Below are 13,657 nucleotides of genomic sequence, written 5' to 3'. Positions count from 1 at the left end.
GAGTTTGAGAGGATCTGTAGAAAATAATAGGAGAAACTCCCCAAATACAGGTGTGCCAAGCTTGTAGCGTCATTCCCAAGAAGGCTCAAGGTTGTAATCGCTGGTTAAGGTGCTTCGACAAAGTATTGAGTAAAGAGTCTGAATAGTAATGTAAATGTGCTAGAGTTTTTAAAATGTTTAATACATTTGCTAAAATGTATAAAAACCTGTTTTTGAATTGTCATTATGGGGTATTGTGTGCAGATTGATGAGGGAAAAAAAATGATTTAATCCATTTTAGAATAAGAGTAATTTAACCAAATTTGGGAACGATCAAGGGGTCTGAATACTTTTTGAATGCACTGTAGAAAATAAAGAATGTAAACAGAATTGTATATATGGCAACTCAATTGTGCATCTATTAAGCTCTACAGTCAAAACTGTGTTAACAAACTTACACTTTCTGTAAACAAAGATGTACAGTATGCATAAGTCTTATGCCAGGATATCTCAATACGCACTGATTTATTTTCCAGACGGTAACATACACTAGAACCAATGACATATATAAACCCTGCATTTCTGATGCTATGTATTGTCCATTGAGAGGCTTTGAAGTCACCCTTCGGCCATATGGTCACTCCCTTGTAGACCAGTCCTCAATAGGAATGAATAACGTTCTACCGTATTTCAATTAACTGTTTCAAGGACAAAATTACATATATTAAATTATGTGTTTTGTTGTAGTGGGGACAGTTACATTAGTACTCTCAAGTTACATGTTACATGTTACATGTTTTCATTATAACGTTGTCATTTATCTTTTGATAGCATAACAAAAACCAACCTTCATTTTCATATTCCATCTATTGTCATTACTACCATTTTGGCTGATGAAACATAAAGTCCATTAATTGCATGTTACTGTTCTGAGGTAGGTTCTCCATAGGCCCATCATACATTCCATTCCTCCATACTAGAGGACAAAGGGATTTTGTCTGTTGCCCTAAGATTTTCAATGGGCGGGAGGTGTCATACCCCCCCCCCCCCACACACACACCTCCATACCACTCGATCTCTCCCCCGCTGTTTGGTGTGAGAGATATCTCCGTAGGATTATGGTCCACAGTAACCTGACACGCACAGGCTAGTCATGACAACACACAGCTAAGACAACGCAGGAGTAGTTTCAGGGACAAGTATCTGAATGTACTTGAGTGGCCCAGACAGAGCCCAGACTTGAACCAGATCTAATATCTCTGGAGAGGCCTGAAAATAGCTGTGCAGCGATGCTCCCCAACCAACCTGCCAGAGTTTGAGAGGATCTGTAGAAAATAATAGGAGAAACTCCCCAAATACAGGTGTGCCAAGCTTGTAGCGTCATTCCCAAGAAGGCTCAAGGTTGTAATCGCTGGTTAAGGTGCTTCGACAAAGTATTGAGTAAAGGGTCTGAATAGTAATGTAAATGTGAAAGAGTTTTTAAAATGTTTAATACATTTGCTAAAATGTATAAAAACCTGTTTTTGAATTGTCATTATGGGGTATTGTGTGCAGATTGATGAGGGAAAAAAAATGATTTAATCCATTTTAGAATAAGAGTAATTTAACCAAATTTGGGAACGATCAAGGGGTCTGAATACTTTTTGAATGCACTGTAGAAAATAAAGAATGTAAACAGAATTGTATATATGGCAACTCAATTGTGCATCTATTAAGCTCTACAGTCAAAACTGTGTTAACAAACTTACACTTTCTGTAAACAAAGATGTACAGTATGCACAAGTCTTATGCCAGGATATCTCAATACGCACTGATTTATTTTCCAGACGGTAACATACACTAGAACCAATGACATATATAAACCCTGCATTTCTGATGCTATGTATTGTCCATTGAGAGGCTTTGAAGTCACCCTTCGGCCATATGGTCACTCCCTTGTAGACCAGTCCTCAATAGGAATGAATAACGTTCTACCGTATTTCAATTAACTGTTTCAAGGACAAAATTACATATATTAAATTATGTGTTTTGTTGTAGTGGGGACAGTTACATTAGTACTCTCAAATCCAAATGAAATATATTTATAAAGCCATTTTTAAATCAACAGATGTCACAAAGTGCTTATACAGAGACCCAGCCTAAAACCCCCAAACAGCAAGTAATTCAGGTGTAGAAGCACAGTGACTACTAAAAACTCCATAGAAAGTCAGGAACCTTAGAAGACATGCTAGAGAGGAACCAGGCTCGGAATGGTGTCCTGTCCTCTTCTGGCTGTGCCGGGCGGAGATTATAAGAGTACATGGCCATTAAGGCCTGATCGTTCTTCAAGATGGTGAAAAGTTCATAGATTACCAGCACGTTCAAATAAAAATCACAGTGGTTGTAGAGATTGTGTAACAGGTCAGCACCTCAGGACTAAATGTCAGTTGGGTTTTGATAGCTGAGCATTCAGAGGTCGAGACAGCAGGAGTGGTAGAGAGAGAGAGGGACAGAGGGAGAGAGAGGGTCAAAAACAGCATGTCTGGGACAAAGTAGCACGTCCTGTGAACAGGTCAGGGTTCCATAGCCGTAGGCAGAACAGTTGAAACTGGAGCTGCAGCATGACAAGTAGCACGTCCGGTGAACAGGTCAGGATACCATAGTCACAGGCAAAACAGCCCGAATCTGGATCAGCAGCACGGCCAGGTGCACTGGGGACAGCCAGGAGTCATCAGGACAGGTAGTCCTGAGGCATGGTCTTAGGGCTCAAGTCCTGAGAGAGAAAGAGAGAGAGAGAGAGAGAGATCTGTAATAGAATACACGTCTTGAGGAGGAGGATTACCAAGATGGCTGCGCTGTGGCTTCAATACAGTGCACGTTGTTAGTCATCCAGGGTTTATACATGTCATTGACTACACCTCAACTCTAGCACGGTGTGTTTTTCGAGAATGGACAATGAGCCACAGTCTCTTGGTGCAGTCATGCTGAGTGTCAGCTCCGATTATGCCCAGAGCATGCGTCTACTGAAGTTATATGATGTGAATACAGAAGACTATGGAGCTTCCTTACTTGAAACAACAACAAGTCAAAGACATTGTTAATATATGCTGTGACAGGATGTTAAAGTGCATTGTTTCTAATAGCTTTATCTCTGTCTCTCTCCCTCCCTCCATTGTCCCTGTCTCCCCTCCTCTCCTCTCTTCTCTTCACCGGAACAGCAGATCACTTGGGCATTGAGTTTATGGGTAAGAAAGATTCTTATTTTTTACTGCTATGAGTCCTGGGTTGTGCAACCACGAGATGTGTATAATGTTTATGATCCATACTGGTATGACGTGCATACCCTTCATGTTTGTTAGTTTGTTTTTCACCTTTTTAATTATAAATCACATTTCTATTTTATACATAACTTAGTTCGTTTTGATGGGAACTTTTCACTATCCCATAATGTATGTAATGTAATTCAAAGAACAGGGAGGCAATTTCCATTACACAGAGGGATATGGCAACTCCCCTTCCTCTCTCTCTCTCTCGTCTCCTTGGAAACGGCAGAGAACAGAGAGGCAGGCGACAGTGAGGGAGATTTATTACTGTTGGCACAGTAACTACCAGCATCCTTGCACACTGACACTGCCTGTACGTGTGTCTGTAGGGTCTTGCCAGGAGAGTGTGTCCCCATTCTGCCAGCCTCTCTCCGTTTGGCACATCAGCTGTAGTTAATGACGATGTACTGTGAGACATTGTTAATAACTCTCCTTCTTAGAAACACATGACCATAGATACCTGGGAAATATCGATATCTGCCCACAAATGATCAACCATCAGGTGCATTATACATATATACACTGCTTTAAAAAATAAAGGGAACGCTACAATAACACATCCTAGATCTGAATGAATTAAATATTCTTATTAAATACTTTTTTCTTTACATAGTTGAATGTGCTGACAACAAAATCACACAAAAATTATCAATGGAAATCAAATGTATCAACCCATGGAGGTCTGGATTTGGAGTCACACTCAAAATTAAAGTGGAAAACCACACTACAGGCAGATCCAACTTTGATATAATGTCCTTAAAACAAATCTAAATGAGGCTCAGTAGTGTGTGTGGCCTCCACGTGCCTGTATGACCTCCCTACAATGCCTGGGCATGCTCCTGATGAGGTGGCGGATGGTCTCCTGAGGGATCTCCTCCCAGACCTGGACTAAAGCATCCGCCAATTCCTGGACAGTCTTGGTGGATGGAGCGAGACATGATGTCCCAGATGTGCGCAATTGGATTCAGGTCTGGGGAATGGGCGGGTCAGTCCATAGCCTCAATGCCTTCCTCTTGCAGGAACTGCTGACACACTCCAGCCACATGAGGTCTATTATTGTCTTGCATTAGGAGGAACCCAGGGCCAACGGAACCAGCATATGGTCTCACAAGGGGTCTGAGGATCTCATCTCAGTACCTAATGGCAGTCAGGCTACCTCTGGCGAGCACATGGAGGGCTGTGCGGCCCCCCCAAAGAAATGCCACCCCACACCATGACTGACCCACCGCCAAACCGGTCATGCTGGAGGATGTTGCAGGCAGCAGAATGTTCTGCACGGTGTCTCCAGACTCTGTCACGTCGGGAACGTGCTCAGTGTGAACCTGCTTTCATCTGTGGAGAGCACAGGGCGCCAGTGGTGAATTTGCCAATCTTGGTGTTCTCTGGCAAATACCAAACGTCCTGCACGGTGTTGGGCTGTAAGCACAACCCCCACCTGTGGACGTCGGGCCCTCATAACACCCTCATGGAGTCTGTTTCTGACCGTTTGAGCAGACACATGCACATTTGTGGCCTGCTGGAGGTCATTTTGCAGGGCTCCTGCTCCGCCTTGCACAAAGGCGGAGGTAGCGGTCCTTCTGCTGGGTTGTTGCCCTCCTACGGCCTCCTCCACGTCTCCTGGTGTACTGGCCTGTCTCCTGGTAGCGCCTCCATGCTCTGGACACTACGCTGACAGACACAGCAAACCTTCTTGCCACAGCTCGCATTGATGTTCCATCCTGGATGAGCTGCACTACCTGAGCCACTTGTGTGGGTTTTAGACTCCGTCTCATGCTACCACTAGAGTGAAAGCACCGCCAGCATTCAAAAGTGACCAAAACATCAGCCAGGAAGCATAGGAACTGAGAAGTGGTCTTTGATCAACACCTGCAAAACCACTCCTTTATTGGGGGTGTCTTGCTAATTGCCAATAATTTCCACCTGTTGTCTATTCCATTTGCACAACTGCATGTGAAATTTATTGTCAATGAGTGTTGCTTCCTAAGTGGACAGTTTGATTTCACAGAAGTGTGATTGACTTGGAGTTACATTGTGTTGTTTAAGTGTTCCCTTCATTTTTTTGAGCAGTGTATATATTTTATTTATTTAACCTGATAAGCCAGCTGAAGAACAAATTCTTATTTACGATGGCTGCCTACACCGACCAAATCCAGAAGACACTGGGCCAATTGTGCGCCACCCTACGGGACTCCCAAGCCTGGATTTGAACCAAGGTGTCTGTAATTACACCTCAAGCGTAAAGATGCAGTGCCTTAGACTGCTGTGCCACTCGGGAGACTCTATATTCAGTGTGGTCTGGATCTTCCAGATTAGCAACAAATTTAAATAAAATACAAATACTATGTTGTATAATTGTACAATAAAAGAAAATGAAAATGTTATTATTTTCTGCCAATACAATTACGCATAGAAATATATTTTGTTTAACAAGTGATGAAAAAAAAATGTATCCCCTGTGTTGTATCCCCAGTGTTGTTATCCCCTTGCGAGGATTTTTTCTTTTCCTAAATTTTTTTATGAGATTGGAGAACTCATTGGGAGAGCTCTTAGTCCATTCCTTCATACAGAATCATACAGAAGGTTCTGTATTTATTTTCTAAGTCAACCTTGTATTCTGTTTTGTTGTATTATTGGACGTAGCTCTGTCTTTAATTTTTGTTATTTGATTTCACCTGTGTTAGTTACTAACCTGGTCTCATCAGCTCCTTAGTTCAGTTCACTCTGTTTGTGCCTTTGTGAGGTATTGTTTGTTTTGACTCTACTAAGCCTTTTCCTAGCTTGTTTGTGAGAACCAGTTATAGCCTTCAGTCCTAGTTGTGATTCACGCGGTGTGGCCACGCGGTGTGGAGAGAAATACAGAACGTTCAATCCACTTACCAAAAACAAATGATACCCTTTTCAAAGTAATTTTATTCTGTCCTGAATGACTAATCAGTAGTTCAATCAGATAAAACCAGAGTTATTAATTAAGAACTGACCTGTACAGTCTGTACAGCCTGTTTAATGACTTATCAGTAAGAAAGACACAGAGAAAGCTAAATGGAGGAACATCAAAAGAACATAGTGTATGTCTTTACAGACAAACTGCATAAGGAGCAAATGGAAGGCATTTGGTATAAAGAAGAGAGAGAAGTTGAGGAGATAAGGAGTATAGTAAGAGCAGAGAAATACAGTCAGGTACTGATGTTTTGCTAACAGCTATGAGTGGAAAAAAGACCCACAGGGACATTTGGACCATATCATTTAAAATCTAATTATATGATATGGACCTTACGAGCGGTCGCATCTGCACTTCGGTCCGCAGGTAGTATAACTTTTTCATTACATTTCATTACATTTCATTATAGTACAACGGTTTGATTTGTCTAATCTTAGCAATTTCTTCTTAGATAGCTACATAGCCGTCTTTGTATCAAAGATAATTGCGTAATTATCGTATTTCGTCGTCCTAACGTAGTCTACACTGCTATCTGCCCAGCAGCTAGCCAGCTAGCAAACGTCCACCGTCTACCGAATAGCAGCACTGTAGAAACTATTACACTCAACTGAACGACTTGATTAGTGTAGTGTTAGCTAGCTACATAGTTGTCTTTGCTTTCTTCGTATTCAAGATAATTGTGTAGTTTAGAGTGTGTAGTCTTAGAGTGTAGTTTAGAGTGTGTAGTCTTAGAGTGATCTAATTTACCGAGGTTAGCTAGCCAGCTATTTGTCGCCCTTAACGTAGGAGACACTGCTAGCTAGCCAACAGCTAGCCAACGTCTACCGAATAGAACTTCCGCACTCAACAACCCGGTCGCATTCCGCTTCGCTCCACAGGTAGTATCACATTTTCATTTCATTTCATTACAGTACAACGGTTTGATTTGTTTGATCGTAGCTAGCTACATAGCTAGCTACATAGCCGTCTTTGTATCAAAGATAATTGTGTAGTCTAGAGCGATTTTCTAGGTTAGCTAGCCAGCTATTGTCGTTCTTTTAACGCAACGTAACGTAATCAACACTGCTAGCTAGCCAGCTAGCCCCCGAATACCAGCACTGTAGAAACTATTACACTCAACGGAACGACTTGATTAGTGTAGTGTCAACAACGCAGCCACTGCCAGCTAGCCTACAAAGTCAACACCGCAGCCACTGCCAGCTAGCCTACTTCAGCAGTACTGTATCATTTTAATTATTTTAGTCAATAAGATTCTTGCTACGTAAGCTTAACTTTCTGAACATTCGAGACGTGTAGTCCACTTGTCCTTCCAATCTCCTTTGCATTAGCGTAGCCTCTTCTGTAGCCTGTCAACTATGTGTCTGTCTATCCCTGTTCTCTCCTCTCTGCACAGACCATACAAACGCTCCACACCGCGTGGCCGCGGCCACCCTAATCTGGTGGTCCCAGCGCGCACGACCCACGTGGAGTTCCAGGTCTCCGGTAGCCTCTGGAACTGCCGATCTGCGGCCAACAAGGCAGAGTTCATCTCAGCCTATGCCTCGCTCCAGTCCCTCGACTTCTTGGCACTGACGGAAACATGGATCACCACAGATAACACTGCTACTCCTGCTGCTCTCTCTTTGTCCGCCCACGTGTTCTCGCACACCCGAGAGCTTCTGGTCAGCGGGGTGGTGGCACCAGGATCCTCATCTCTCCCAAGTGGTCATTCTCTCTTTCTCCCCTTACCCATCTGTCTATCACCTCCTTTGAATTCCATGCTGTCACAGTTACCAGCCCTTTCAAGCTTAACATCCTTATCATTTATCGCCCTCCAGGTTCCCTCGGAGAGTTCATCAATGAGCTTGATGCCTTGATAAGCTCCTTTCCTGAGGACGGCTCACCTCTCACAGTTCTGGGCGACTGTAACCTCCCCACGTCTACCTTTGACTCATTCCTCTCTGCCTCCTTCTTTCCACTCCTCTCCTCTTTTGACCTCACCCTCTCACCTTCCCCCCCTACTCACAAGGCAGGCAATACGCTCGACCTCATCTTTACTAGATCCTGTTCTTCCACTAACCTCACTGCAACTCCCCTCCAAGTCTCCGACCACTACCTTGTATCCTTTTCCCTCTCGCTCTCATCCAACACCTCCCACACTGCCCCTACTCGGATGGTATCGCGCCGTCCCAACCTTCGCTCTCTCTCCCCCGCTACTCTCTCCTCTTCCATCCTATCATCTCTTCCCTCCGCTCAAACCTTCTCCAACCTATCTCCTGATTCTGCCTCCTCAACCCTCCTCTCCTCCCTCTCTGCATCCTTCGACTCTCTATGTCCCCTATCCTCCAGGCCGGCTCGGTCCTCCCCTCCCGCTCCGTGGCTCGATGACTCATTGCGAGCTCACAGAACAGGGCTCCGGGCAGCCGAGCGGAAATGGAGGAAAACTCGCCTCCCTGCGGACCTGGCATCCTTTCACTCCCTCCTCTCTACATTTTCCTCCTCTGTCTCTGCTGCTAAAACCACTTTCTACCACGCTAAATTCCAAGCATCTGCCTCTAACCCTAGGAAGCTCTTTGCCACCTTCTCCTCCCTCCTGAATCCTCCTCCCCCTCCCCCCTCCTCCCTCTCTGCAGACGACTTCGTCAACCATTTTGAAAAGAAGGTCGACGACATCCGATCCTCGTTTGCTAAGTCAAACGACACCGCTGGTTCTGCTCACAGTGCCCTACCCTGTGCTCTGACCTCTTTCTCCCCTCTCTCTCCAGATGAAATCTCGCGTCTTGTGACGGCCGGCCGCCCAACAACCTGCCCGCTTGACCCTATCCCCTCCCCTCTTCTCCAGACCATTTCCGGAGACCTTCTCCCTTACCTCACCTCGCTCATCAACTCATCACTGACCGCTGGCTACGTCCCTTCCGTCTTCAAGAGAGCGAGAGTTGCACCCCTTCTGAAAAAACCTACACTCGATCCCTCCGATGTCAACAATTACAGACCAGTATCCCTTCTTTCTTTTCTCTCCAAAACTCTTGAACGTGCCGTCCTTGGCCAGCTCTCCCGCTATCTCTCTCTGAATGACCTTCTTGATCCAAATCAGTCAGGTTTCAAGACTAGTCATTCAACTGAGACTGCTCTCCTCTGTATCACGGAGGAGCTCCACACTGCTAAAGCTAACTCTCTCTCCTCTGCTCTCATCCTTCTAGATCTATCGGCTGCCTTCGATACTGTGAACCATCAGATCCTCCTCTCCACCCTCTCCGAGTTGGGCATCTCCGGCGCGGCCCACGCTAGGATTGCGTCCTACCTGACAGGTCGCTCCTACCAGGTGGCGTGGCGAGAATCTGTCTCCTCACCACGCGCTCTCACCACTGGTGTCCCCCAGGGCTCTGTTCTAGGCCCTCTCCTATTCTCGCTATACACCAAGTCACTTGGCTCTGTCATAACCTCACATGGTCTCTCCTATCATTGCTATGCAGACGACACACAACTAATCTTCTCCTTTCCCCCTTCTGATGACCAGGTGGCGAATCGCATCTCTGCATGTCTGGCAGACATATCAGTGTGGATGACGGATCACCACCTCAAGCTGAACCTCGGCAAGACGGAGCTGCTCTTCCTCCCGGGGAAGGACTGCCCGTTCCATGATCTCGCCATCACGGTTGACAACTCCATTGTGTCCTCCTCCCAGAGCGCTAAGAACCTTGGTGTGATCCTGGACAACACCCTGTCGTTCTCAACCAACATCAAGGCGGTGGCCCGCTCCTGTAGGTTCATGCTCTACAACATCCGCAGAGTACGACCCTGCCTCACACAGGAAGCGGCGCAGGTCCGAATCCAGGCACTTGTCATCTCCCGTCTGGATTACTGCAACTCGCTGTTGGCTGGGCTCCCTGCCTGTGCCATTAAAAACCTTCAACTCATCCAGAACGCCGCAGCCCGTCTGGTGTTCAACCTTCCCAAGTTCTCTCACGTCACCCCGCTCCTCCATTCTCTCCACTGGCTTCCAGTTGAAGCTCGCATCCGCTACAAGACCATGGTGCTTGCCTACGGAGCTGTGAGGGGAACGGCACCTCAGTACCTCCAGGCTCTGATCAGGCCCTACACCCAAACAAGGGCACTGCGTTCATCCACCTCTGGCCTGCTCGCCTCCCTACCACTGAGGAAGTACAGCTCCCGCTCAGCCCAGTCAAAACTGTTCGCTGCTCTGGCCCCCCAATGGTGGAACAAACTCCCTCACGACGCCAGGACAGCGGAGTCAATCACCACCTTCCGGAGACACCTGAAACCCCACCTCTTTAAGGAATACCTAGGATAGGATAAGTATTCCCCCCCCCCTTTAAGATTTAGATGCACTATCGTAAAGTGACTGTTCCACTGGATGTCATAAGGTGAATGCACCAATTTGTAAGTCGCTCTGGATAAGAGCGTCTGCTAAATGACTTAAATGTATGTAAATGTAAATGTAATGTTTACCTACCTGTGTATGACCATTGCCTGCCTATGACCACGATTCCTGTCTTCTGCGAAGGTGCATTAAACACCTGCCACACTCTGCGCGTGAATCTACACCTTTTTCTCCCTGAGTATTCACTACAGAATACCTCACCCAAAAAACGGAATGGATTCAGCGGAGCTACAGCTACGCCTAACCCAGCAAGAGGAGCATATGGAGGAAATGTGCCATCTTCTCCACCAGCCCATTCCTACTCCTCCGATGCCAGGAGCGTAACCCATAGACCTCCTTCATTCATATCCATGCCTGGAAAATATGACGCTTCATCGGTGAAATGTCATAGATTTCTGATGCAATGCAGCAAATACATTGAGCACAACCCCACTAACTTCGCCACCAGCAAGAGCAGGGTGGATTTTGTTGTGAATGAACCGGCAATAGTAGTTTTGTCTACTCACAGGCAAAGCCCTGGATTGGGCCACCGCAATATGGACTGCCAACAGCACAGAACTCAGATCTGAGATCCACACCCTCTTCAAAGAGTTATTCGATCACTCTCCTTCTGGTCGTCCTATAGGAGACCTCCTGTAGCGGTGACCTTCAGGATTTAAATCAATACATTCGTATGTCCATCTCCATTGACCACCACCACCGAAGAACTCTGCCACCCGAAACTTTCTCTTTCCATGATTCCGTCTTCCAGAGCCCATACAGTTGGGCTATGCTCCTCTCCCGTGTATCAAACGTCAAAGGCGGATCCAAGAAGGGCTCTGCCTGTACTGTGGAAGGAAAGATCATCTACTCAGCCATTGCCCTGTTCGCCACCGAGAGATGAGAAGTGTCCCTCCTCTGCCATGCATGTAGGCATGTCCTTATTTCTAAATATCTCCCGGAAGCAATTCTCCATCCCAGTATCGATCACCAGCTAGTACAGGAGCTTGACATTGATGTAACACATGTCAACCCTCCCTTAAGGATTTAACACCCTGGACGGGCAGCCATTGGTTATAGGCTTTATTACGCACCTGACACAGAGCGTCACTCTCCAGATTGGAGTCTTCCACACCGAAACCATTCAACTCATGGAACTCTCATCCCCCAAACAGCCACTCAGCCTCAGACACCCCTGGTTTTGTCATCACGACCCTGCCATCTCGTGGCGACAAGGTGAACTTCTGTCCTGGTCTTCTACCTGCTTCACCGGTTGTCTCAGCCTACCCTGCAGAGCCACCACCATTGAGGACTCTGCCTCTCCAGTGCCACCCACCATACCATCTGAATACGCCCAGTACAGCAATGTTTTCAGCAAAATCAAGGCCTCCAGTGGACTGTGCTATTGACCTATTCCCTAGACTGTCCCCACCGACGGGCCGTGTTTAACCCCATCTATCCCGGCAATGGAGAACTACATTGACGAAACACAAACCGTTTCATTCGTCCTTCTTCTTCCCCGGCTGCGTCCAGCTTCCTCTTCGTTGGAAAAGTAGGACGGTGGTCTCCGTCCATGTATTGATTACTGTTCCCTGAATTACTTCACGGTCAAGAACCGTTTCCCTCTTCCTCTGATCCTTGAACAGGTGGGCCACGCCAACATCTATACAAACACCAACCTGTGAAGTGCATATAACCTTATCGTATACGTGAAGGCAGCGAATGGAAGATGGCCTTTATCACCGCACGAAGGCACTATAAATACCTGGTCATGCCCTACGGCCTTACTAATGCCCCCGCCGTGTTCCAATCCTTTATGAACAAGGGTTTCCAGGATATGATCAACCGCTTCCTCATCGTCATTGTTGACATCCTGATTTACTCCACTCCCCGAGCAGCATGTGCAAAAGGTTCTTCAACGGCTTCTTAACCATAACCTTTATCTCAAGACTGAAAGAGCACCTTTCATGTAACCTTGGTAAACTTCCTCGGTTTCGTACTGACACCTGGAGGGGTCAGCATGGATGAGAACAAAGTCACAACTGTCAGTAACTGACCCAAATTCACCACCGTTAAGGAACTCCAATGTTTCATTGGGTTCTCCAACTACTATTGCCGGTTCATTCAGAACTTCAGTTCTACTGCCGCTCCCCTCACTGCCCTTACCAGCAAAAAGACACTGACCCTTCAATGAACTGAAACCGCCCTGACTGCTTTCAACAACTTGAAACGCCTCTTCACCTCAGCTCCTTTCCTTCGCCAACCTGATCCGACCCATCCTTTCACCCTGGAGGTGGATGCCTCCAAAGTAGGAGTAGGAGCCATACTTCTTCTCCAGGAAGTTATCCTCCACCATCCTCCACAATTGCGATGTGGGGAACAGAAAACTCCTCGCCATCAAGCTGGCCCTTGAGGAGTGGTGCCACAGGTGGGGATTACGTACTCTCCTGTCCAGTCTGCGCCCAAATCAAAAGCCCTCATCATCTCACTTCCGGTGAGCTTAAACCTTGGCCAACCCCTCAAGGTTCTGGTCCTACATAGCTGTTGACTTCATCACAGACCTTCCTGAATCCTCTGGTAACACCACCCTCCACCATCATAGTAGACAGTTTTTCAAAAATGTGTTGTCTGGTTCCTCTTCCTCACTTACCTAACGTCATGGAATTGGCTGAGTGTATGTTGCAACAGGTGTTCCGTCTGTATGGGATTCCGGAGGACATCGTCTCTGACCGCGGGCCCCAATTTGTCTCCCGGGTGTGGTGAGCTTTCTGTGACTGACTGATGGTCCCCCTCATCCTCTCCTCCGGGTACCATACCCTGATCAACGGGCAGACGGAATACCTGAACTAAGAAATAGGGAAGTACCTCCGCCAGCAATGTTCTGCCTCACCACACGACTGTAGTCGGTATATGGCCTGGGCTGAATATGCTCAGAACCAACTCATGCATTCATCCCTCTAGCATACTCCGTTTCAGAGTGTACATGGTTACCAACCACTCCATTTTTCCCTGGGAGGCGGAGCCTGGTACCATTCCAGCTGTCGACGACTGGTTTCGGCTTAGTGAGCGGTATGGGAT

The 13,657-nt window shown here is 46.6% G+C and overlaps 1 protein-coding gene across 1 annotated transcript in view; it reads left to right on the top strand.

Annotated features, from left to right (window-relative positions):
• The window catches only part of LOC124038736 (pro-neuregulin-3, membrane-bound isoform-like), a 562,438-nt gene that overhangs the window by 487,456 nt on the left and 61,325 nt on the right, over nucleotides 1-13,657 (top strand). Inside the window, exon 4 of the mRNA XM_046354812.1 lies at nucleotides 3,180-3,203. Coding sequence (XP_046210768.1) covers nucleotides 3,180-3,203 — 24 coding nt within the window. The remainder of the gene's footprint in view (nucleotides 1-3,179; nucleotides 3,204-13,657) is intronic.

Source organism: Oncorhynchus gorbuscha, linkage group LG06, assembly GCF_021184085.1.
Source record: "Oncorhynchus gorbuscha isolate QuinsamMale2020 ecotype Even-year linkage group LG06, OgorEven_v1.0, whole genome shotgun sequence".
Taxonomy (NCBI): domain Eukaryota; kingdom Metazoa; phylum Chordata; class Actinopteri; order Salmoniformes; family Salmonidae; genus Oncorhynchus; species Oncorhynchus gorbuscha.
This window is presented reverse-complemented; position numbering and strand designations above follow the sequence as displayed.